Raw genomic sequence first — 21771 nt, 5'->3', positions numbered from 1 at the left:
TTAAACTTTTTTTTATTCATTGGTTTCATGTTAAAACATAACAAACAGAAACATTTTCCAATATTTACTCATCATATTTGAGTATTAGTGGCTTAGGAAAACAAAATACATTTTATCTCCTCATAATGAATATGTGAAGAAGCTTGAAAAGTCAAGAAATGTATGCTACTACCCTTTGATTCAGTGGTAATATTGACTAATTATAAAATCCATATTGAAGCCAAACGCATACGAAAAGAGCAGACTTGCCCAGATCTGACTCAAGTCCGGTACGGATCCAGTATGGATCTGAACCAGATGCAATACAGATCTGGGAACAGCTGGTTTTCAGTCTCTGTAGTATTTTAATCAAAATCATAATGTAGATGTCCTTTCTGTAATGGATATCTATGGAAGAAATTGCACATAGAAAATGATGAGGCCAGATGCTTGTGCAATCTCTCTCTCTCTCTCTTATCACCGCATCTATTCGAGGTTGTTTCCCTCTTTCACCTGAAGCAGCAAATCCCAACCAGACCCAACATCCTGTAAAAACCTCTCCGTGCCTACACCCAGCCGGATCTGGATGTGCTGACGTGTCGGCTCCTCCAGCCCAGTGCTCATGCTCCAGCAGCCGAATCGAGACCGTCAACAAAACTGCCAGCATGGCAGCAAAACACTTTTACCGACAAGGCTTTTTATTACTTTTATTAAATTTTATTGCAACTGCAGCCTTGGAGAGAAGGTTTTCCGACTTTAAAAGATGCGCCGATCAGGAGTGTAGCAGTAAGTTTTCTGGTTTGTTGTAACTGTCGCTCATCAGGACTTCAAGGATGCATCCCCCCCCCCTCATCCAGATACTACCGCTAGCAATAAACTGCGCCTTATCTCTTGACCTGTTGCCAGTCGATATTTGCGACCTGGATAACCTACTGTGGATGTTGTGATGCTGTGTAGCTGTGTGCTGCTCATGTAAATCAAGGCGAGCCAGTGTTAACGTTAGTCGTTAGCTTGAGAAGGTTATTCGCTTAGACGCAGCCTGTGTTGGACGGTTGCCTGGCAGCTCGGGCCTGCCTAGCTAGGTGGATAGTGGATGCTAATGTTAGCAGCTAATTAGCCACTGGCCGGCTTGAGCAAAAGCTGTGCTATTTTACATGTAGCACCTGGTCAAACAATAGTTAACATGAGCAAACAGAGTACAAGCCGTGCCAGCTCTATTGTTAGCCACATTAGCTTTGTTTTTTTAATATGTCATCATGTTGACAACGTTACTTGGCACCGAGTATATAAAGACTGTGTTACTGTCTTAGCCAACTCATGAAACGACGTACTGACAGAGAATTCAAATAAACTGTAACTTTAAGCACAGATTGTCTTTTCCATTCCAGTTTGCATACGATTTAAACCAACATAGTTCAAGCCTGACTGTGCTGTTGTGATAGTTGTAATAACCTGATAATGTCACCGAGGTGTTTACCACGACCCATAAGGCTGTATTGGGTGGTAAGAAATGATCATACTGGTCTCACATTATCAGGGAACTTTATTTTGAGTCATAGAACAATAAGGGTCACATTAACACATGAAGCAAAGCAACACAGTCAGCGAGAAAGGCTCAAGTCGATCCGTTAACTCCAGTCCAGATCAGTTTCTAATTAGAGAAAAACTTTGGAAATTGTGTTCAAACCAAAACCTGAGATTAAAGACATAACTAGAACCATGAGATTTTAAGTTTTAATTCCAACAGTGAAATGTCATGCAGACAATGCAGATAGTGAACCTTTTTCTAGATTCCATCTCCTTTAGTTGCGTCAGTTTCAGTTTCTTTTCGTGTTGCGTGCTTTGTTAAAATGGCAGTAATGTAGAGCTGAAACTATTTATCCATTGACAGAAAGTTATTCGGGTAAATAATAGATTGTTTCAGTCATTTTTTAAGAAAGAGTTGCAAAAGTGAATATGTGCTTTATTAATCCTCTATTACTTTAAGCCAAATTTATTTTTGGTTTTCGACTTGCTTGGACAAATAGATACCAGAGTATGTCAACTTTTTGAAATTGTGTTCAGCTATTTTCTGTTTTCTGATGATAAATGGAAATGCTTAACAGAACAATAGAGAAAATAACTAAATTAGTTGCAAGCCTAAAAAATTGTCACAATGCATCTGAGAAAAGTAGCTTCCAGTATCTCGAATTAAGCAACATGTGAAAAATAACATTATCAAAAGCTTACCTGTTTTGAAACAACTCTAATTCCTGATATTCTGCTTTCTCAGTGCTTCTGTGTCGAGGAAAAGCAGTGAAAGATTTCTCAGGACCAGATTGTCGGTTCTTGTCATTTAAGACATCAGAAACTATCTATGTATACTACAAGCTGGCAGGTAAAAGGACTGACCTGTGGGCTGGAAGTGTAAGTATAAATAGTTATTCAGTTCTGCATAACATCTGGGTTGGCATATGTTGGTGTAATCCTCAACATATTCTCTTCTTGTTTTTGTCTATAGGTTGGAAGTCACTTTGGCTATTTCCCAAAGGATCTTCTTGCAGTTAACCACCGTTATACTGATAAAGAGCTTGAAGTTCCAGCAGAGGTATGAAAATATTTTGCTGACTAATTGAATCAATTTGACATGTAAGAATGCAGTCTAAAATTCAATGGAGCTTTCAAACTATCAACATAATAACATTTATAAATTCTTATGAATATTTTTTTGTAATTGCATTTTTTTGTCATCTTTTCAGGAAACAGATTTTGTCTGTTTTGACACTGGATTTGATAAGTTTGACAATTACGACATAGATTTTCTGTTAGGCTCTTCAGCGGAGGAAAATGACAGTGAAGATAAGGGAACGTCTGATCAAATACAAATGGCAGAGGAAACTGAGAAAGAACCACAGCCATTTGAAGAAGAAGTCACTGACAGTGAAAAACAAACTGAGCATCAAGATTACTCAGAGGATCTTGATAAAGTCCCCGATGATGAAAGTGCCTCTTTACCTGAGGTTGATGTGGCAACTGAATCGCCTTCTACAAAAGTAGTAGAGTCTGATACAGCAGCTACACTTGATGTTACTGAAAGAGCTGAAGAAATTGAGCAAAAAAACACAGTAGGGTCTGTTGAAATTGTTGGGTCAGAGAGGAGTGAAACCAAAGATACACCTAAAAAATCTGAAGTGGAATCTGTGTCCAAAGATGAGTTTGCTTCAGAGAAAGAACCAGTTTCGGTTTCTGAAGGAGTACAAATCCCAGAGTTGAAGACTACGCTTGGAACAACTTTTGATGCTGTCACTACTGATGATGAAATCACCAAGAATGTTACACCGTATCAAGAGGAGGAAAGCGAAGATGTGGAAAATCAGCATGAAGACCACATTGATGTTACAGAAAAAAATCCGCTATTGTCTTTCTCTGAAGAAGCTGTGAACTCTCCGGCATCTGATTCCTTCAAACAGCAGGAAGCTCCTCCGGCAACACATGATGATCAACCACAGGCTGAGGAGAAAAACATGTGGACATCAATTGGAGATGCAGTTTTTTCAGTTGTCACTGGGGGGGAGACTACAGCACGAGATTTGAGTTCAGATGAAGAAGATGATGATGATGAGGATGAGGAAGAAGAAGCTGCTGCAAAACCCCCTCAAAATTTTGAGGATGCAGTGAAAGATGTAGAACAACCACTAACAACAGAATCTCCAAAAGAGCCAGAAAACATAGAACATGCTTTTCTAGATTCTCCTGATTCCAGCTCTGAACAAACAGATAATAAAGAAACAGTCAGTGATTCTGAGAGACTTTTGTTTGATCGTGATAATGAGAGGGATGGAGTGGTCAGACATGAGGATGCTTGGAATGAAACATTAAAACCTAAAGACGATACACCACTGAGACACCACCAAACAGAATCAAGTACAATGTCAGTGGATCTGGAGGATACTTTTGAAAAATCATCTATTAAGACAACAAAGGAACCCATGAAGCGCAAAGAAGAGGAGGGGAAGGAGGTGTACAAAGATTCAGAGGTCAATGATGATAATGCAATCATACAGGACGGTAACATTGCGATGGAGCGTAGAAAGGGTTTAGAAGAAAACGAGACAGTGTCCGATCGAGAATTAGTCAGTACCGAAACTGAAAAACATCAGGACCTGCCCACTGAAGAGAAGCAATTGAGGGAGTTAGATGTCCAAGATGTTAAAAAGAAAGTAGACGACAGCTTGCCTAATCAGATCCATGACCATTTAATGACAGATTCTGAGAATATCAGTCAACCGGATTTATCTGTCGAGGAACCAGACGTTCACGAGGAACCACGTAAAGAGGAGAGCGAAGATGAGAAAGATGCAGAGCTGGAGGAAGAAAAAAACGAGGAGAAAGAGGAATTACTTGAAGACGAAAATGCACTTTCAATTTCTCAAGCAGATAACACAGACTTTGACAAACCCTCACTTGAAACTGAAACTCCCACTGCCTCGACTCTAGAGCCAGAATACAGTGATAGTGTGATGAGACTGACTGTGCTGCGAGAACACTTCACAGAGGAAAACATGGAGCGGATCCAAAGGCTTCTGGGTCTCAAAAATCTCTTTAAAGTGGAGGCCATGTTCTCTGATCTGGACATCGAGTTGCAGGCTACCCGTCTGTCACTAGAAAGCTCCACGCAAGACATTGAAAATGCCCTCGAGGGCATCCTGGAAGCCTCTGAAAACACGATCTTGGATGAGATCGAGAGAATGCTGGATAGCCGTAGCAAAAAACAAGATTTTGACCAACATATGGACACAAGTAGTTTGGATGAGGAGACTGAAATACTGGATGACTTCCAGGAGCTTGCATTCAGCCTGCGTCAGAAGTATTCAACAGCCAGTGACAGCACACCTTTAGCAAGAGAGGAAGCATCAGATATTGACCAGGGTAGGTTGGATTTCATTGTTTTGATTCATTCATTCAATATCTCGTATAGAGATGTTGATCCTGTGATAGCAGTCAGACTGATTTACCTGTGCATATCCTATTTCAACAATTAATATGGGCCTTTCACAGACAGCTATTTTATATACAGGTAGGTATAGAGTATAGTATAGACAGGTATAGTGCATCTGCTTATAATCCATCGCGTATGAATTTAGTATTGCGCCACAGCAGATATTGAATGAAGTGACCTTTCAGGCCCTGTTCACATCAGTATCTTGTTTCCAGATACATTCAGAATGTGTCCTCATCCAGTTAAAAGGGATTGCAGTTCACACCTGGCAGCTGAAAGTGTCCTCAGTGACCATTGGTGGTAGAATTTCACTTCCCTGCCAACAGTGAATTGCAGCCTCTGCTAGAAGGACAAGATACACATTTATGCTGGGCCCGTACAGCCAGACAAGTTGATTGCACTGGCTATTTGATACCTCATCCTTTTTGACTATGGTAATCTTGTCCTACTTGTTTGGCATAATCTATTCAACTGTGTTTTTTCAGGTTCTGTGCACTCTGTAAAGTCGAACATGTGGACTATTAGTTTGGTAGCTAGTATGCAACTTCAGCTACTTGATACAACTCTATCCTCAGTGTGCTTTGCCTGACATCTGACCTGCACTTGTAATTGGACCACCAAAGACAGAGTGTGAACAGTGCCTAGTTTACACACTGAAAGATGACTTTCTATGTCTGTAATTATCACGTAGAAAATCTTTATTTGCAGGTGTCATTAGGGATGAAACAACTCAATACGGTGATACCGCCTTATCACATTGATTTGGTATCGGGAAGACATGACAGTTCAAAGCTTAAATGCTTTTTATCATCCGTGTCATAAAATTCAGTGTTTCTGCTGTGTTACATTACTAAAATTATGGTGGGCCACCAGCTTCTTCTTTGGTTTCATTTTGCCCTACATTAATATCATCCTGATATTAAATTTGGGGGAAAAAAACAGAGTGGTATCTGGGATCTCTTTTTACATACCCTGAGCTGGGGTATTGGAATTGATATCAGGAATGATAAAGTCAGATCAGTACATCCCTAGATGTCATGAGGTGTACAGCCCAATTACAGATTATATTTAGAATAGTTTGGCTCCAGGTGATTGTTCAGGTACTAATACTGCTCACCTTGTATTTCAATGTCTGTCTCACTTTAAGGAGAACCGCACTGACCTCCATCTTGGCAAATACCAGCCTTTTGACAAAGCAGTAGACCACGCCTGTTGTCACTGTAATCCTTAAGTGTGAATGTAAACAAGGAAACACCTCTCATCCTAAAAAACAATAACTCTCCTTCCACAAATAAATTCTTTTGTAACCAGAATGTTTACAATGCATGTGCAAAACCGCTCCCCTGAATAACGAGATTGTGTTTTTCAATGTTTTCACTCTAGATGAACATGAATTGAATACTAAAGAAGAAATGCCTCACATTGTTGAAGAAGACAAAGCTGACATTGTCCCTGAGACTGAGAGTGAAGGCAACGTCACAGTAACAGGTCATGAGGAAAGGCCAGCAGAGACTGAAAAGGAGCAGATAGTTGTGGATGATGTGCACAGTGGACCAGATGTCAGCGTTGAGGAGGATGGTGGACACTTCAATAAAAACAAAGACAATCTGCCAGGATTCAGCGCATCAAATGAGATGCAGAAGGTCCCACAAGCCACTCTGGAAAATCCTTTAGACATGGGCCTTGGTGTCGAAGTGGAGCACTCGCCCTCAGGTTGGTAATGTAGATGGCATGACTGAAGAATTTATTTATTTTATTTATTTGTTTAAAACAAGGAATCTTTTTTTTTTTTCCAAACCCTCATCTTAGAATTGGACACCTCTATTCAAGACTCCTCACTATTTGTGGCATAATGATGTAAACCTGTTTTGAGCACGTTGGACTTGTACTATAGTAAAATATAACACAATTAGGTTCAAAAGTTAATTCCTATGGTCAGCAAATCAGTTGTTAAGCTGTCTGAGGTTTTATTATGTTAAAGTCATAGATGAGTCTTGTTTGGTTCTGTCTTCACTTTCTGGTTTTGGGAGAATTTTTTCATAATCACAGGATTATATTGAACTATTTAATATATTTAACTATTCTTAATGCATGAGGTGTCAAACCTCAAAGGAGAATTTTCCCTTTGTCCAACATACACAAATTGAGTAATAGGTCATTCTCGCTTCCCCAGGATCTTTGGATCCATTGGAACCAGTGTCTGAAATTCACGAAGAAGAAGTGGGATTATTGTCAACTGGAATTGTTTACATGGGCTGCATCCTCTCTATCACCAACAGTAAAATTTCAGAGTGGACCACTGTGGTAAGTCTAAGAATTGTAAGCTATGGTATACACTCTACAATCCACACATTAGCTTCGTCAGCTTCGTTGTTTTTGTTACCTGTGTTGTTTATGTTATATTTGAAACATTTCAGTCCATGAAATCAATAATGCAGAAGAATGCTTATTAACTTTTGTAAACATTGACTCATTATTTTGTGACTTCAACCATAACTTAAACTAGTGGTCCCCACCCACCAGGCAGGGGACCACTACAGAGCCATGGAAGATAAGGAAACTAAATTATTTTGCAAAAAAATATAAGGATAATTTAACTAATTTAACTTCACATGCTATTTGTGCAGTAATCACTTGTGTGTGTGGCAGAGTCTGTCTCTGCTGCATCATTACTCATCACTTTTTTCATGGCCACATCAATAGGATACTGATTTTGAACAAAATAAGGTCATCATTGCTGCATGTCATTTGTCCAAATATCACCTGCTTGATCCGGGCCTACTTAGTTCCTTACCATCAGTTGCTGACCATCAAAGACTCTCTGACATGCTATATAGTTGTTTATCATGGAATGCTTTGAAAATTTCCAAAAATTTGGTGGTGTAATAATTACTGTTTTTAAGTATTATTTTTCTTAAAAGTAGAAATGATCACAAGTAATGAAGCAAAATAATACATTACAAGCCTCCCTTTATTGGCCTTACATATGCTTCTGCAACAGTGGGTGTCACACAGTGCTGTCCTTGTATTCTTTTTAAAGCGTTTCAGAGCACAGATGACATAAATTCAAGTATGAGATTTCAAATTGAATTTCTGTATCGGAGAAAGTTCGTATTACCGTTGTCACCTGAACGTCCCACGGACCTCCCCCCTGTCTTGTTGACTGTAGGCTGAAGTTCAACACAGCCGGTGCTGAGCTGGCTACTAGCACAATCGACTAGCCTTATTTCGGCATGGAAAGGCAGATAATTATCATAAAACATAGAAGTAAAATAGACTCAGTGCTTTAAAATTAATTTACCGTTTTAACCGTTTAACTCTTGTCCATATTTAACCCGCCAGTTTAGCTAAGGTCTCCAGCTTGTTGGTTGTTGTTTTTTTGGCAGTGAATGGGATTCGACGACTCATCTGTAATTACGGTTAGCCGGCTGTTGTTGCCAAGTTATATCTACCTCCTGTCTCGACAGTCAAACGTGTCGACGTGTTGTTTATTTTTCGGACACTGTAGGGATTTAACGGCAAACGTAATCTTAACGGTGGCTCACTTTGAGGGTAGCTAACGTGCTAGCACGCTAGCTAACAATCTGTCAAACTAGCATAACGTTTCTTGTGCTAGTTCCGTTTTTGTTTCAAACACTGGCATGGAGAGTGATACGTTGACCCGACCTATAATGGAGCCGGAGCATGTTTACATGTTTTTTCTAAAGGAGCTGCAACATGTAAGTGAAAAAGTGAGCTTGTCTGACACCCTATGTCAAGTATTTATCATGCTACCATGGCCTGCTGACGTGTTAATGACACAGTGACTTAAACTGTTAATACGGACTGATTGTTGACACAAGTTCTCCTACTTCCAAAATGTTCTTTTCTATCTTGATTGTAGTATGGTTACAGTCCTGCCTTTGTGCATTGCCATACTGAACAGGTAGACTTTTGAAGTGCATTTGGCTGAAAAGGCTAAAGAGAACGTGTTAATCCCTTCAGGCAATGTGGTGTATTAATTTATTTGTTATTCCTGCATATCATCAGCGCCACAGCGTTTGTGTTTGTTCCTGTCTGAACTGCCACATGCTCAGTTCAAAGGTTTCTTTGTAGTTGGAGCGATACACAGAGCCCATGACTGAATGGCAGTGAAAACCGTCACCAGTGCTGTAGTGGTAAAAAAAGAAAAAAAAAAGGTCCACTTTGGTGATTAATATGAGTTTTAAATACTTAAGTCCTTTGTATAGTGATTAATTAAACTGTAAAATAAACCATATCTGGATTTTAGTTGTAAATTGTAGGTGTCTGAATTTGGAGGTAGCAGGTGCAGTAATTGGTTTCCTGCCTTGCTGAAACACTTTAGCTGCAACCCTTATAATTTTGGTGTAGGAATGAGTGTGGCAATTGCAGGAAACTTGTGAAAGAGCTGATTAGTTTTGCAACTTCTGCCCTTTTTTTCTGCTGCTCTTGAGTTTATTGTTAATAAACCTAGAATTCAACATTCCTGGTTGTGGTATAAAGACATTGCTTTATGCGTGCACTGCTTGGTTTTATTGTTGTTTATTTTATGGTAATGCCCTGATATATTGGTAACCTTTCTTCTCAGTGGTGTGAACAGAGTAGCAGATCATTCATTAGGATTTTGGTTAATGAATACACTTTATATCAGTCTAGGGGTATATGTAAATATTGCAAGTCAGTGTGAGTCTGTTGAGTTTCTGCAGTCTCTTATTTTTATAGTTGAAATTATCATACAGTACCAGTCAAAGGTTTTGAAACACTCTCCCATATGGAAACAGGAGGCAAATATTTTCTTGCCTCCTGTTTCTATTCTAAGTCTTATCACAATTTTATTTTACATTTTAATCATGGCATTTTATTTATTTGACATAAAACTGTGCATTAATTATTTTAAGTATTTTTCGCATTAGATACTTTTAACCAGCCTTTTTCATTCCTCCTGACAACATTGTGGTTGTGGTTCTGTATCTTCAGATGATTTCACTCCTGCCAGAAGAATGGAAGCCTGGGGAAACCTTGTATGGCTGTCCTTGGGAAGCGGTTGCCATCACTGCTTTTGTTGGAGTACTGACCTTCACCCTCTTCTTCTGGAAGACCGTGTTGGTAGTAAGTGTTGTGATATTGCTGCTCTCATCTGTGTTCAAATTCTGTGTTATGATTTGCCAAGAATAAAGAAAAAATATTAGTAGTATTTGTATTATTTTAGATTTAATTAGCTTTTAATCTGGTTTAGTTACTTTTTTCCTCCTGGGTTTAACTGCCTATTGACTGAGTTTGACATCATGTAATATTTTTCTTAAATATAACTGCTGTACAATATTAATGCAATTTTCCACGACATAATATAACAATATTAACAAAATAACAATAAATTTAAACCATGTTGATAAGACATCAAACTGATGTTTACTTATTTATTTTCTGAATTTGTTTAGGTAAAGAAGAGAGAATATCTTGGTAAGTTTTTACTTATATTTCTTCCCACATTATATGCACAAAATGCAAATGTGTAAAACCTAACTGATGTTGTGCTTTTTGTCTCACCTTTGTGGAAACAGTGGATGAAAAAAGGCTCACTGAGCAAATCGAGGCACTCAAAAAAGAAAAGAACGATACTCTCACAAAGATGTCTGAACTCCAGAAGCAGGTGAGCTACAAGAAAAATTAGATCAAATATCTATGAGCTAATATTATTATTTCCGGCTCTTTTTAATTGTTTTTTTCTTCTTCTTCCTCTTAAAGACTGAGCAGCTAAAGGAAAATCAAAAGCAGTCAAAGGAAACAGTTAGTTGTACAGTGAAAAGGATACAGGACCTAGAGGTAAGCACTAAGTTAATTAAGGATTTTGTTTTTGATTTTCTGTATTTGCTTGTGCTGTGCTGCTTGTTTTTATTTTAAAATTAGGTTTTAAGAATGAGGAAGTGCACCTGCTTTATCTGTAAATGGATTATGGATGTTGTGTGTCATTTAGACAGTAAGTAAAATGGCCCCTCATTTGTTATGGACTCTCAGTGAAGTTTCTGTCATTACCTACTTTGCAGAACAAGGTTTTGGAGGCCCAATCACGAAATGAGCAGATGGTTGAGGAAAAGAACACATATGTGAAACTACTTGAAGGAGAGCGGGCAAACTCTGCGGCATATGAAACCAGGGTAATTGTTTAGCTTGTTTTTTCCTTCCTGTTATTACTCGAACCGTGTTCTGAGATTCATGATGTTTAATTGTTTCTTTTAACAGATTGAGAAATTGGAGAAGTCAAATGAGAAGCTACAGCTCAGCAGAAAAAAGATTCAGGAAGCACATTCAAAAGTACAAATCTTTACACACTGTTTTCCACATTGCAAAACTTTTATTGTGACTTTTTTATTACGATTTTTTTTTTATTAAGCTTTTAGTTTCATTGCGTCTAATAACCTGTTTTTTTTACACAGACTACTGTTCTCCTGGACGAAGCGAAGATTCGTGAAGACGCCCGAAATGTTCAGCACAAATGTCTCGAGAAAGAGTATACAGCTCTAAAAGAAGAGAACAAAACGGTGAGATGACCTGCAGACTTTTTTTTATATTTGGTCGATCAGTGAGATCTGTTAATTTGATTGACATGTTAGTGTGATTTTGTAAATAAGTATTCGATCCATTATAAGTAATTCAGTTTCACAGTCTTTTTATATTTTATGTCTCACAAAGGGATACATGATGTGTTTTGTTATTTGTAATTGAAGTCAGGCTCAGATAAAACTCGGCAACAAAGCTGATTGAAACTGGATAATTTAGAAACAAACTGTTTTCCTCAGGCACTCTTCTGATTTTGTCAATTCTTACAGCTTAAAGCTAATATTAAAGGCTGGGAGGACAAACACAAGGAGCTGAGTGAGCAGATTAAAACCTATCAAAAGTCCCAGAAAGAGCTGGAGGACTCTGTGGTGCTCAAAGATCACAATGTGGAGGTCAGTCTGTTATTTATTTATTTATTTATTTTTTTTACTTATTAGTCCTTCCAATAACTCCCATTAAATTATTGGCTCACTTCACACAAAAATGTTTCCTGGCAGGTTCTGTCTGAACTTCTGGCAGACTTAGATGCTTGCGATCTGCAAAAAGGTGACACCAAAGTTTTAGCCAATGGTGAAATAGCACCTGGTAAGTCCAGCTTTGTCACTAGTTTATGAAAGATAATAAATAATTTGTAAATAGATTCAGCTGTCTTTGAAGGGCTTATGTTTATTTAAAGTGTTTAATGGTCTGCCTGTGTCTTTTATAGATAAGAAGACAGCCATAAAGAACAGGATCAAACAGATGATGGATGTTTCCCGGGTAAGATGTCAAGATTATGATTAAATCTCACTGTAGTCAATGCTTGGCAGACAAATGTTATGTTATTACTTTTACTGTTTTAACGTTTTAATCAGCTTCTATAGTAATGTTTCTGTTTTTTAAAGTTGTCATTTACATTATTTATTCCCAGGTCCAGACCACTCTGACAGTAGTTGAAGAAGAGCGAGATCGCTTCATGTCTAAACTACTGAATGAAGAAAAGACTAGAAAAACCCTGGAAGGTGTGTTGGTTGCGTTTCTTTAAAGGTTGCATAATTGTGTAACTTTTGAAAACGGCTCCCTCCCTCTCACTAAACATGCTGTTGTATTTTGTAACAGAACAACACCAGGAGCTGGAACATTCAATTGCAACCCTAAAAAGCGAAAAGAGCCATGTTGAAAACCAGTTCAAGATCCTCCAGCAGAAAAATGAGATCATGGTTGAAATGTACCAACAGAAGGAAAATGCTCTACAGCAGTAAGTGAAGCCTGCAGCAGTCGTTCATTAGTACTTTAAATGTGTTAACAATAGTTTTTATGATTTCCAGTGTTAGAACATTTGTGTTTATAAATGTTCTTTTTTTTTTACAATGTAAATTTAACCTGCTGTAATTTCACTATAATGATGATGTGAAGAATAAGCCAAACTGTTTTAACAAAATCCATTCAGACATCTCACGAATGAAAACATGTGTCTTTGAAACTTAGAAAAGATGTTTATGAACCGTGTGAGTGTGTTTCTGTGGCTTCACAGGAGATTAACGAAGGAGGAGCTGGAGCGACGCAGCAAAGAGAGCATGTTGTCTGAGGTGGGAGGAAAAGCTGTTGAGGCAGAGGAGCAGGTTAAAGTCTTAAGGCAACGCATTAATGAAATGGAGGAACAGATGAAGAAGACAGAGGAAGTCTACAAAGAGCAGGTAAACTTTATTCATTTAGAAATGAGAATGCATAGAAAGATCTTACTCAAACCTGAACTCTGACTCTTTTCCTTTCTTTGTTTTTTAGATAAAAGAACAGGAAAACAAAACTCATTCAAACTGGGTATGTAGCACTGAATCGCACAGTTTATTCACACCAAAAAATACTACACCTGGATATTAAAGAAAGACTAAGAATCGTAATGAATTCTCTGTTTTGTCTGTAGGTGAATGCTCGTAATGCAGAGAGAGCTCTGAATCAAGAGAAGCTTGAATCATCAAAGCTCCGTGAAAAGTGAGTGTTGGAAGCTTTTGTTGTGTTAAAGTTCAACTGAAATATCAGAAGTTTAATTTGCTCTGGCAAACACAAAACATTCACTGGTCACAGCCTCTGAAATGTTAGGATTTCTTATTTTTCTCTTTTTGATATGATTGTAAAAAGATTATCTTTGGGTTTTTTGATAATTCCTCCCTGGCCTCATATTTATAACCATGAGTTGTTTGTTTTTTCACCTCTTCCCAGGCTGGCTGTACTAACCTCACAGCTGAATGAGCGCCGTGCTCCACTCTTCAGACCAAACTCTGGACAGCCTGCAGGCCCTCGCCAAGGTAAATGACCCCACACTGTGCCTGCGGTTTTCTTCTATGGACAGTTCTCATCCTGCAGAGCTCCAGGCGACATGATGCTGTTTTTTCTAATAAAATTCTTCTTTTTTTTTTTTTATTTCTTTTTAATTTTTTTTATTGTATTTTATTTTTACCAAATGAGAATTTGATTCAAATTGTCAGATTTTTGTTGTGGAGGCACATTTGTCATTTCAATGTGCTTGACTCTCTGTGAGAGCCGGGCATGAGGACCTCTTTTTTGCACCGATTGTGATGTATTGCGAGCTGTTTCTTGTCCTTCAGTAAATGGATGGTTTGGTCATAACAGGTGATTCATATGGGCCCTCTCCTGTGAGTGGGGGTGCACCATCCCCTCCACTAATGATAGAGGGTCCCAGGCGCCCTCCTTCTGCCCCTGTGGGGCGAAGAATTGACCAGTATGGTGAGTCTCCGTGGATTACTTCACCCTCTTTAATTTTCACCACAGTTGGACATCATCCCTCTGCTACGACCTCTATTCCTTTAATCTTTCTTGTTTTTCACTCCTGACTTTGTTCCTTTCAGCTCTTTCACCTTCAGTTCTTCCTTTTCTTTCTTCCCAGCATCTTTTTAGTTGTTCAGAACTGTCCAGAAAATTTCCTTTTGATGAAGATTTTTCTTTCTTTTGCTGTTGAAATGAAATTCACCTTATCCATCTTTAAAGACCCTGAAAACATTTTCTCAATCAGCTTCTTAAACCCAGGCAGTCTTGATGAAGCAGATTAGCTGACTTTTTAAAAATATATATTTTGTTGTTTATTAAAGAATCAAGAATTAAATTTGAAACCAAGTTTTATCAGGGGCTTTAAACTTATCCAGATGCTTTCTTCCTCTTACCGTCTTCTCCATGAAAAACAGATGACCAGTCTTTGCCATGCTTTGTCTCTTCTTTCTTTGTTCATTACAACTGTGTCCTCCCTGGAAAAGTGCTATAGACAAAGTCCTGATGGTTTTCATTCTTCATTTTGTTTTCCCTCAGGTCCTCGACCTCCATCAGATCCTCATGGCCGTTACCCTGAAAACAAACACATCCCTGGGATGGGTACGTCTCCTGTGGTCTCTGTATCTCAAGAGCTTCATTATAGCTTTTAAGTTGCTTTTAACCCTGCTTTTTTTTTTTTCCTTCTTTCAGACATGATGGGTCCCCGCAGCTCATCACCCGCCAACATGGATACATCTGTAAGTCAATTTCTAATTAGGTCAGATTCACATTTTTAAGATAGCTTCCCGCCTTTATTCTGTAGACATAGAGTTCCTACCTACATGTCCACTGTGTATGTCCTTGCTCTAAAACAGACACAGGAAGTAGATCCACAGATTAAAGCAGAGACTCAGGCTGATGCCTCCGCAGAGAGTCCAGAGGCAGTGAGTATAGAGGCTGTCCAGCCCAGGTGCTCGGTGTGAAGTGTATGCAAGCACTCCACCCCCTCTTTCCCAAAAGCTGGATTTGGATTTGGGAAGAGATTGAAGGCATTTTGCTTCCCTGGGACTGACTTAACTTATTGGGCTGAGTGTGTGCTTTCACCTGTTCTCACAGCACTAGAAGAAGCGGTGATTCTTTTCATCAGGACTGAGCTTGAGTTAAAACATGTATTTGGAAATATTTGGGTCTGTAAAAGTTGCAGAGTATGTGTCAGAAGTGAAATATTTGTGAAAGTGGGTTTCTTTTTCATCTAAAGAATCATGGTGTGTGGTTACTGGTCAAGTGATTGAGCGTGGCTAAATGCACTTTGGGAGTAAATTGCGTGGTTCATGGATCTCCTCACTGCATGACTAAAATTTGAATGCTTCAGTACTCACTCTGGAAAATTCTACTGACTGCACAGCATACTCATTTTCTGATTTTCTGCCTTCATCCGTGTTTTGTCAGGGACCTGGATCCTTCCTAGCGTCTCCAATCAGGGACTCACCTGGCCCCATGGTCCAAGGACCTCCGCCAGGCCCTGGACCCCATGACCCACTACCCCACGGCCGTCTGCCACCACCTGGACCTTACAGACCCCCACGACCCGGCCCCTACCACCTGCCACCAGGTGCCCTTCCTCCGAACATACCTCCTCCTCTTCACGGGCCTCCACTGCCAGCTAATGGACACCCAGGTATGCCTATGCCTGGACCAATGGGAGGGGAGTTTGGACCTCGACCCACCAACGGACATGCGTTCCACCCCAGGCCCGGCCCTGGCCATATTATTGATCCTCGGGGTCCACCACCACCACATTTCCGTCCCCCTCCGCCTCATCACTTTGGGCCGATGCCTCCACCACACGGTACGTTCAGCCTTCTCTTTTATTTTTTACCTCACCATCATTGTTTTTTGCTTCTAAACAAAAATATACAAACAAATACGTATGTTGTGTTGTGTCATGACAGTAGTAGAAATAAGAAATGCTGATGATCTCTCCAATATTCTACATCAGGTCAATCCATTCATCAACACTATTTTTTTTCTTAGGTGGAACTTCTTACAAGCCACCAATGATTTAATCTTTAGTCTATCAGTCAAACTGCAGCAGTGCAGTTAGTGACTTGCTATGTAACTCTTGTTGAACGGCAGCTGTTGTGGCCACAGTTACAGGATGGTAAATGGTAAATCATATTGCAGCAGTAGCACAACCAGAGAAGAGTCATATAGTAAAATGACTGAATTTCAGTTACACAGCAGAAAGTTAACATTAGACACCATGACCTAGTGGTCAAACTAGACCAAGTCAAGCTGTAGTAGTAAAATCCCTGAGTGGATTGAACTGAGCAAGGTTGTGTTTCATCACATACTAGTTCAGTGTTTCATTTTTAAGAAGAATAAATTATTATTTCTTGAAAGTTACATATTGTTGCTTTAAAGTTAGTTCAGCTTTGTTTCACAGAACTTTAGTAAGTTTAATATTGTTTAGGGTCGTAATCTTTCCATTTCAAACACCAGCAATTAGTTTGGTAATATGTAAAAGCCAAGTATGTGGAGGAATGCACAAGCTTTTGTTCAGAGTGTGAGGCTGTGGCCATTTACTGGAAGCAGTATATCCCATTGCAGACCTACACATACTGAGCTCAGGCTTTTCTTAAAAGGAAAGACTCATTTGATCATTTTCAGCCACTGTATGTTATCTGTAATAGTTCCTCTGTCATTTGTTTTGTGAAGGTGTCCGTGGGCCTCTTGGACCACGTCCACCCGTCCCTCATGACATGCGCTTCCCGGGTCCACGTGACCACACAAGCCCACCAATGGACCTACCCCCAGGCATCCCACCCCATCCTACACATCCTGGGGATGCTTATGGTCAGGCTCCACCCGATGCCCTCCACAACTCAGCGGGAGCTCACAGCGGCCCCGGGCAGGACCTGCATGTGAAGCAGGAGGCCCCTCAGGACTCAGCGAGGCCAGCAATGGTCAAGCCTTAAAATGCCACCAGATACGGCAGAGGACTTGAACACCCTGTTACCCCGAACCCATCATATTAACAAACCAGACCCAGTCCAAACATAGCTCATGATTATTTTCATTTTTCCAGTTATAAAATAAAATTTAAAAAAAAAAACTGCAATGATGTTTATTAAAAAAAAAAGATCCTTAAATTAAACCATCAATAATTATATGTCTGAAATCTATATAAGTTGAAAGGGTTACCACTTTTCTAAACAGCTTATTGTGCAATAAATATGCCAGACAATTTTAATTTGTGTTGATCATTAAATAAATAAAAAAAAACCTATAGCAGTGATTTTTAAGGGGCAAATTTTTTTAATGTCATTTCCTGTGGAAATTATTTTAAAATAGGAGAAAAAGGAGAGAGGTTTAGCTTTTAGCATTTCAAGAATATCATAATTTTCCCAGAGCTGTTGCTTTAGAGTGAACTTTAAAGCAAATGTGTAATTTGATGGCCAGATGTATAACTTATTTTACTATGTTGGTAGAACTTTTAATAATAAAGAATGTAAAGGTTGTCGGTGTTATGTTATCAACTGGTTACAGTTCACGTACAGAGGATGCGTCATACACACTGTAGATACTTTGCAACGTGTGTTACGGTCTCCATTTTGAGAAAAAATAAGGCATACATCTGTGCTGTTACTCAGATAGAAGCACTAATTTTACGACTGTTGATGTTGACATGCTCATTTACCCAAAAACTGCATGTACCATATTTCGTTTCTCCTGCTTAATGTGCCTGTTTGAGTGGGCAGGGAAAGAACTTGACATTTTGTTGCCTCATACAATTCATGTCTGTACTACATTTTTGTATAATGTAAACAAGTACTTTAGGAATTGTCTCCATGTCCAAAACACATGACAATGTGGCTTCAACAAGATTCAGCTCTCCTCGTCTGATTCTTGCTTTTCTCAAAAGGCAAGAACACGTCCATCACACCGATTTCATTAGGACACACTGCCTCAGGAGTGTGTGTGTAGTGTAGTGTGGTTCCTGCAATGTTTGATGCTGAATTTACTCAAAGTCCAAATCAAGATGCACTAAAGAAGCTCAAGGTGTTCGTTCACCCAAATAAAAAAACACATTTTACTTACCTGCCGTAAGTCGTATCTGGCCATGCAGGTAGTTTTGTTTTAATTTGTCCAGGTTTTGAGATAACTCAGATGTTCTGCTTCCACTGTATGATAATGGAGGTGAATGGAATTTCATTTACAGAGCTCAGAACTGAAAAATTACATTTGAAACATTTAACGGCAACATCTCTTCTAAATCAGTGTCTTCTGGATAATCCACACAAATTGACGCAAACTGTTCCCTTTCTAATTTCTCCAAAAGTTGTGTTGTATGGTCTGTGCATTGTCCTGAGTAGTAGACACGGATTATGGGAAGGGAAGCTTGTGCTAAATTGTTTAAACACTATATTAAATTCCATTCATCTCCACTGTGCTGAGGTGCAGGTAGACATCTGAGAGATGGTATTTCAGAACCTACCTAATGTTTAAAGTTCAATTTATTCATTCATAATATCATGGGGATTCACATTCATCAATGTTGGATGCAGATCATAGGAAACAAATACCCATAAAATAAAAACATAAAACTACATTTTCCAACAGTTTTTTTTATTGAGGAATATAGTTTGGTGTTTTTATCTATGATTTTTATTTTATGGTAATTATTTCCTATGTTGTATAAGCAATGTTAGTTAATAAGGATGAGAAAAAACCATTGAAATCAATGAAAATGCTGTAAAACAACCTTGGCAGATGACATTGTCTTCTTTAAGCTAAAGAAAAATATTGTTTTTTGAGAAAGGAATATATTCTATTGAGAAATAAAGTAACTTGAACAGCCTTTTGGAAAGCATGAAAAACAAAAGTCATAGTCAAAGCCTTGAATGCATATGTTAAGTTAATGTAGGAGTGATGCTGAGTCCATAAAAGAGCAACAATATAATAACAGGACAGAATCATTTAGGGACTCTGAATGAGATCATCCACCAAAATGCCTCATTTGTAGTTTATTAGAAATTAAAAGCATTGTAAATGTTTGATACAATTCCCCTCAATCTGTCAACAAAACTAAAACACTAAACAGTTCTCAGTCCTACCACATCGTAGCACTTCATACATATATACAGTGAACTGTATATTCATCAGTTAGTGTATCTTACAGTTAATTTACAGTCCTGAATATTGAGACATTACAAAAATAAAATCTAAAATCAAATAGTACAATGTAGATGTTTTAGTGAAGAACATCTGCAGAGTCAGAATGGAAACACAAAGTAACATGCAACTTCATTTTTGAAAAAGCCCTTTATAACAGGGTGACGTTAAATTTCAAAATAAGAGTAGTGGGCTTTTCTGGGTAACAATTGAAGCGAAAGACAATCCTTCAAAAGTCACACAGCACAAATCTGTCCTTTGACTACTGTTGAGGATGCATCCTCCAAACACAGTTCCATGTAAGCATTTCATTCAAATATAACTGTATACATAAAACATTTCATCTGCAAAGTAACACTAGATCAAAAACCACTTCCTGGCAGGTGATAAACATCTGTAATCCATCAAAAAACTGCTTAGAAAAAAGTTGGTGTTAAATATCTAAGCCTTAACCAAAGGCTCACACTGTTTACAGAATACACATTCACAGCATGCAAATCATGCTGCATCCATTTTAAACTTTATGCATTTATAAAACTTTATGCAACAGTATTTAAATGTAATAAATTCAATACATACTGAAGAATGAACACTGGCGTAGCAACTGTCAGAATTAAAATCTAATTGCTTCCGGGTCATAATCTCATTCATTCTGGGCTGGGACAGTTATTCAGAGTGAAAATCTGACATTTAAAAAATCAAATTTAGCAAGAAATGTTGAGAAAGGCCAACACAACTTTCAAATACTATTTCTCTAAAAATGCCAACTAATAGAGCAGAATGTCAAAGACACCTTATTTATATTGAACATATAATTGCACCATGTAACATTATGAATGTGACTGTTGAATCCAGTACCATCTGTGACTAAACACTTATGGAGTCTGGAGCGTGCCACCACTTTTTTGTATTTAATTTTCATTCATTTCTATTTTAACCAAATCATTATATTAACAATGAGTCAAATAACTACATGTAATGTGATAGCTGCCACTCAAAGCAGCAAAGCCACAGAGAATCAGCTCTGATATCTCTCTCAGACATTGGTGGAGACCAAAACAGAGTGTGAATATTGGACTTACATTTTACAGGTGGAACAGAAGCACGTCTCCACGTCTGCTCTGTGTTTGCTGGATGTGTAAATAAATAACTTTTTGCTAACAACTTTGCCATGTCAGTTGAAGAGGTGATAATATATCATCAAAGTAGCCAAAAAATTTAAAATAAAAATTCAGTTAATGCAGATTAATATTAAAGAAAGCACAAAATGGAAACTGTGAGTTGGGATATGATATGCAGACAGAGGAATAATACAGTGTCATTTAATTACCTTTTTAAAATTAGTTTGGTCATTCTATTTTACAAGTCAATTTAAGTGAGTAAATAAAATGTAATTCTAATTAATCTTTTTAACATAATTTATATTGTTTGTAATGCACAATTTAAATGCTTATTTAATTAACTATTTTGTTATAGTGTTTTTAAATTTAACGATTTATTATTTGGATATAATTTTAGCACACTCGAGACTCCATAAACCATCCTGGAATATCGTAGAATTCAAGAATGCACTTTTGGTGTCTTGATGAAGTAAACAAACTGTGACACTGTTTGAATGTTATTTAAATCAGGGAATGGCTTCACAAACTCTGAATTAACTTCCCCAGACAAGTCCACATTTTCTGGCAACTATTGTTGCTTTTAATGTTTATCTGAATTTTTAAGTTCAGTCCAAGGTTCAATGTCCAACAACTCTATGACGTATTGAACTCAAATTAAGCACCTGTGGAAACTCACATTGTGTCCCATTTCCCTACATCAGTGCCAGAAGGAAGACTCGAGATGAGGTGGTTTAACAGTTTTATACCTCTGCTGTAATATGAAAACCCTGGATCTCCAGCTAGTCAAAACACCATTATTTTTGGAGGAGGGTTTCCTGCAGCAGATGGGATATGTATTTCACAACAAAATCAATGAATATAAAAATGAAAAACTAAAGTGGCGGTATGTGACTAATGTTTGGCTCAGTTCCCTTTTTTTTTTTTTTCATATACTCTGGAAAACTGGGGGATGGGGGTGGCAAAGGCCTTGATTTAGTATTGCTGGATGTGATGAGGTGGAACACCACATTTTGCTGGATGTGGATGTAAGTGAGACTGGAAGAGGAGGTGCAAAGTTCAAGGCGTGCTCTGACTTAGCTGTCCTTGTGTAATGTCTGGTGAAGATGGAGATAAAGTGGTTTCTTTGTCAGAAGCTGCAGTTTCTTCCTCTTGAAGTCTGTGGGTTTCTTGTACCTGAAATTCAAGAAGGTACAATTACGCGCTTCATGATCCACTAGA

At 38.3% G+C, this 21771-nt stretch overlaps 1 protein-coding gene across 3 annotated transcripts; it reads left to right on the top strand.

Annotated features, from left to right (window-relative positions):
• Nucleotides 1-587: 587 nt before the first annotated feature.
• On the top strand, nucleotides 588-18869 carry mia3 (MIA SH3 domain ER export factor 3). Of its 3 annotated transcripts, XM_023415098.2 has the most exons (28): nucleotides 589-765; nucleotides 2252-2385; nucleotides 2480-2566; nucleotides 2718-4887; nucleotides 6341-6670; nucleotides 7131-7261; nucleotides 9935-10066; nucleotides 10396-10417; nucleotides 10519-10607; nucleotides 10703-10780; nucleotides 11002-11112; nucleotides 11198-11269; nucleotides 11392-11496; nucleotides 11785-11907; nucleotides 12013-12100; nucleotides 12222-12274; nucleotides 12426-12516; nucleotides 12614-12752; nucleotides 13029-13191; nucleotides 13280-13315; nucleotides 13419-13486; nucleotides 13715-13800; nucleotides 14126-14239; nucleotides 14816-14878; nucleotides 14969-15015; nucleotides 15133-15201; nucleotides 15707-16106; nucleotides 16976-18869. In XM_023415098.2, the coding sequence occupies exons 1-28, from the start codon at nucleotides 645-647 to the stop codon at nucleotides 17233-17235; spliced, it is 5382 nt and encodes a 1793-aa protein (XP_023270866.1). In that variant the 5' UTR covers nucleotides 589-644; the 3' UTR covers nucleotides 17236-18869. The 3 variants fall into 3 exon arrangements, with proteins under 3 accessions (XP_023270868.1, XP_023270866.1, XP_023270867.1); XM_023415100.2 differs by lacking the exon at nucleotides 14126-14239 and having other exon boundaries at nucleotides 588-765; XM_023415099.2 differs by lacking the exon at nucleotides 15133-15201.
• Nucleotides 18870-21771: the final 2902 nt, after the last annotated feature.

The sequence above is a fragment of the Seriola lalandi genome, unplaced genomic scaffold (genome assembly GCF_002814215.2).
Source record: "Seriola lalandi dorsalis isolate HSWRI2012SDOR001 ecotype SW California unplaced genomic scaffold, Sedor1 jcf7180002054544, whole genome shotgun sequence".
NCBI classification, from domain to species: domain Eukaryota; kingdom Metazoa; phylum Chordata; class Actinopteri; order Carangiformes; family Carangidae; genus Seriola; species Seriola lalandi.
This window is presented reverse-complemented; position numbering and strand designations above follow the sequence as displayed.

Excerpts from the sequence above, each read along its gene's own strand:
- mia3 (XM_023415098.2), top strand. The coding sequence starts at position 645 with ATGGCAGCAAAACACTTTTACCGACAAGGCTTTTTATTACTTTTATTA. Across the intron at positions 11,908-12,012 it reads TCAAAGATCACAATGTGGAG|GTTCTGTCTGAACTTCTGGC; the intron begins GTCAGTCTGTTA and ends GTTTCCTGGCAG. Across the intron at positions 12,275-12,425 it reads AGATGATGGATGTTTCCCGG|GTCCAGACCACTCTGACAGT; the intron begins GTAAGATGTCAA and ends ATTTATTCCCAG.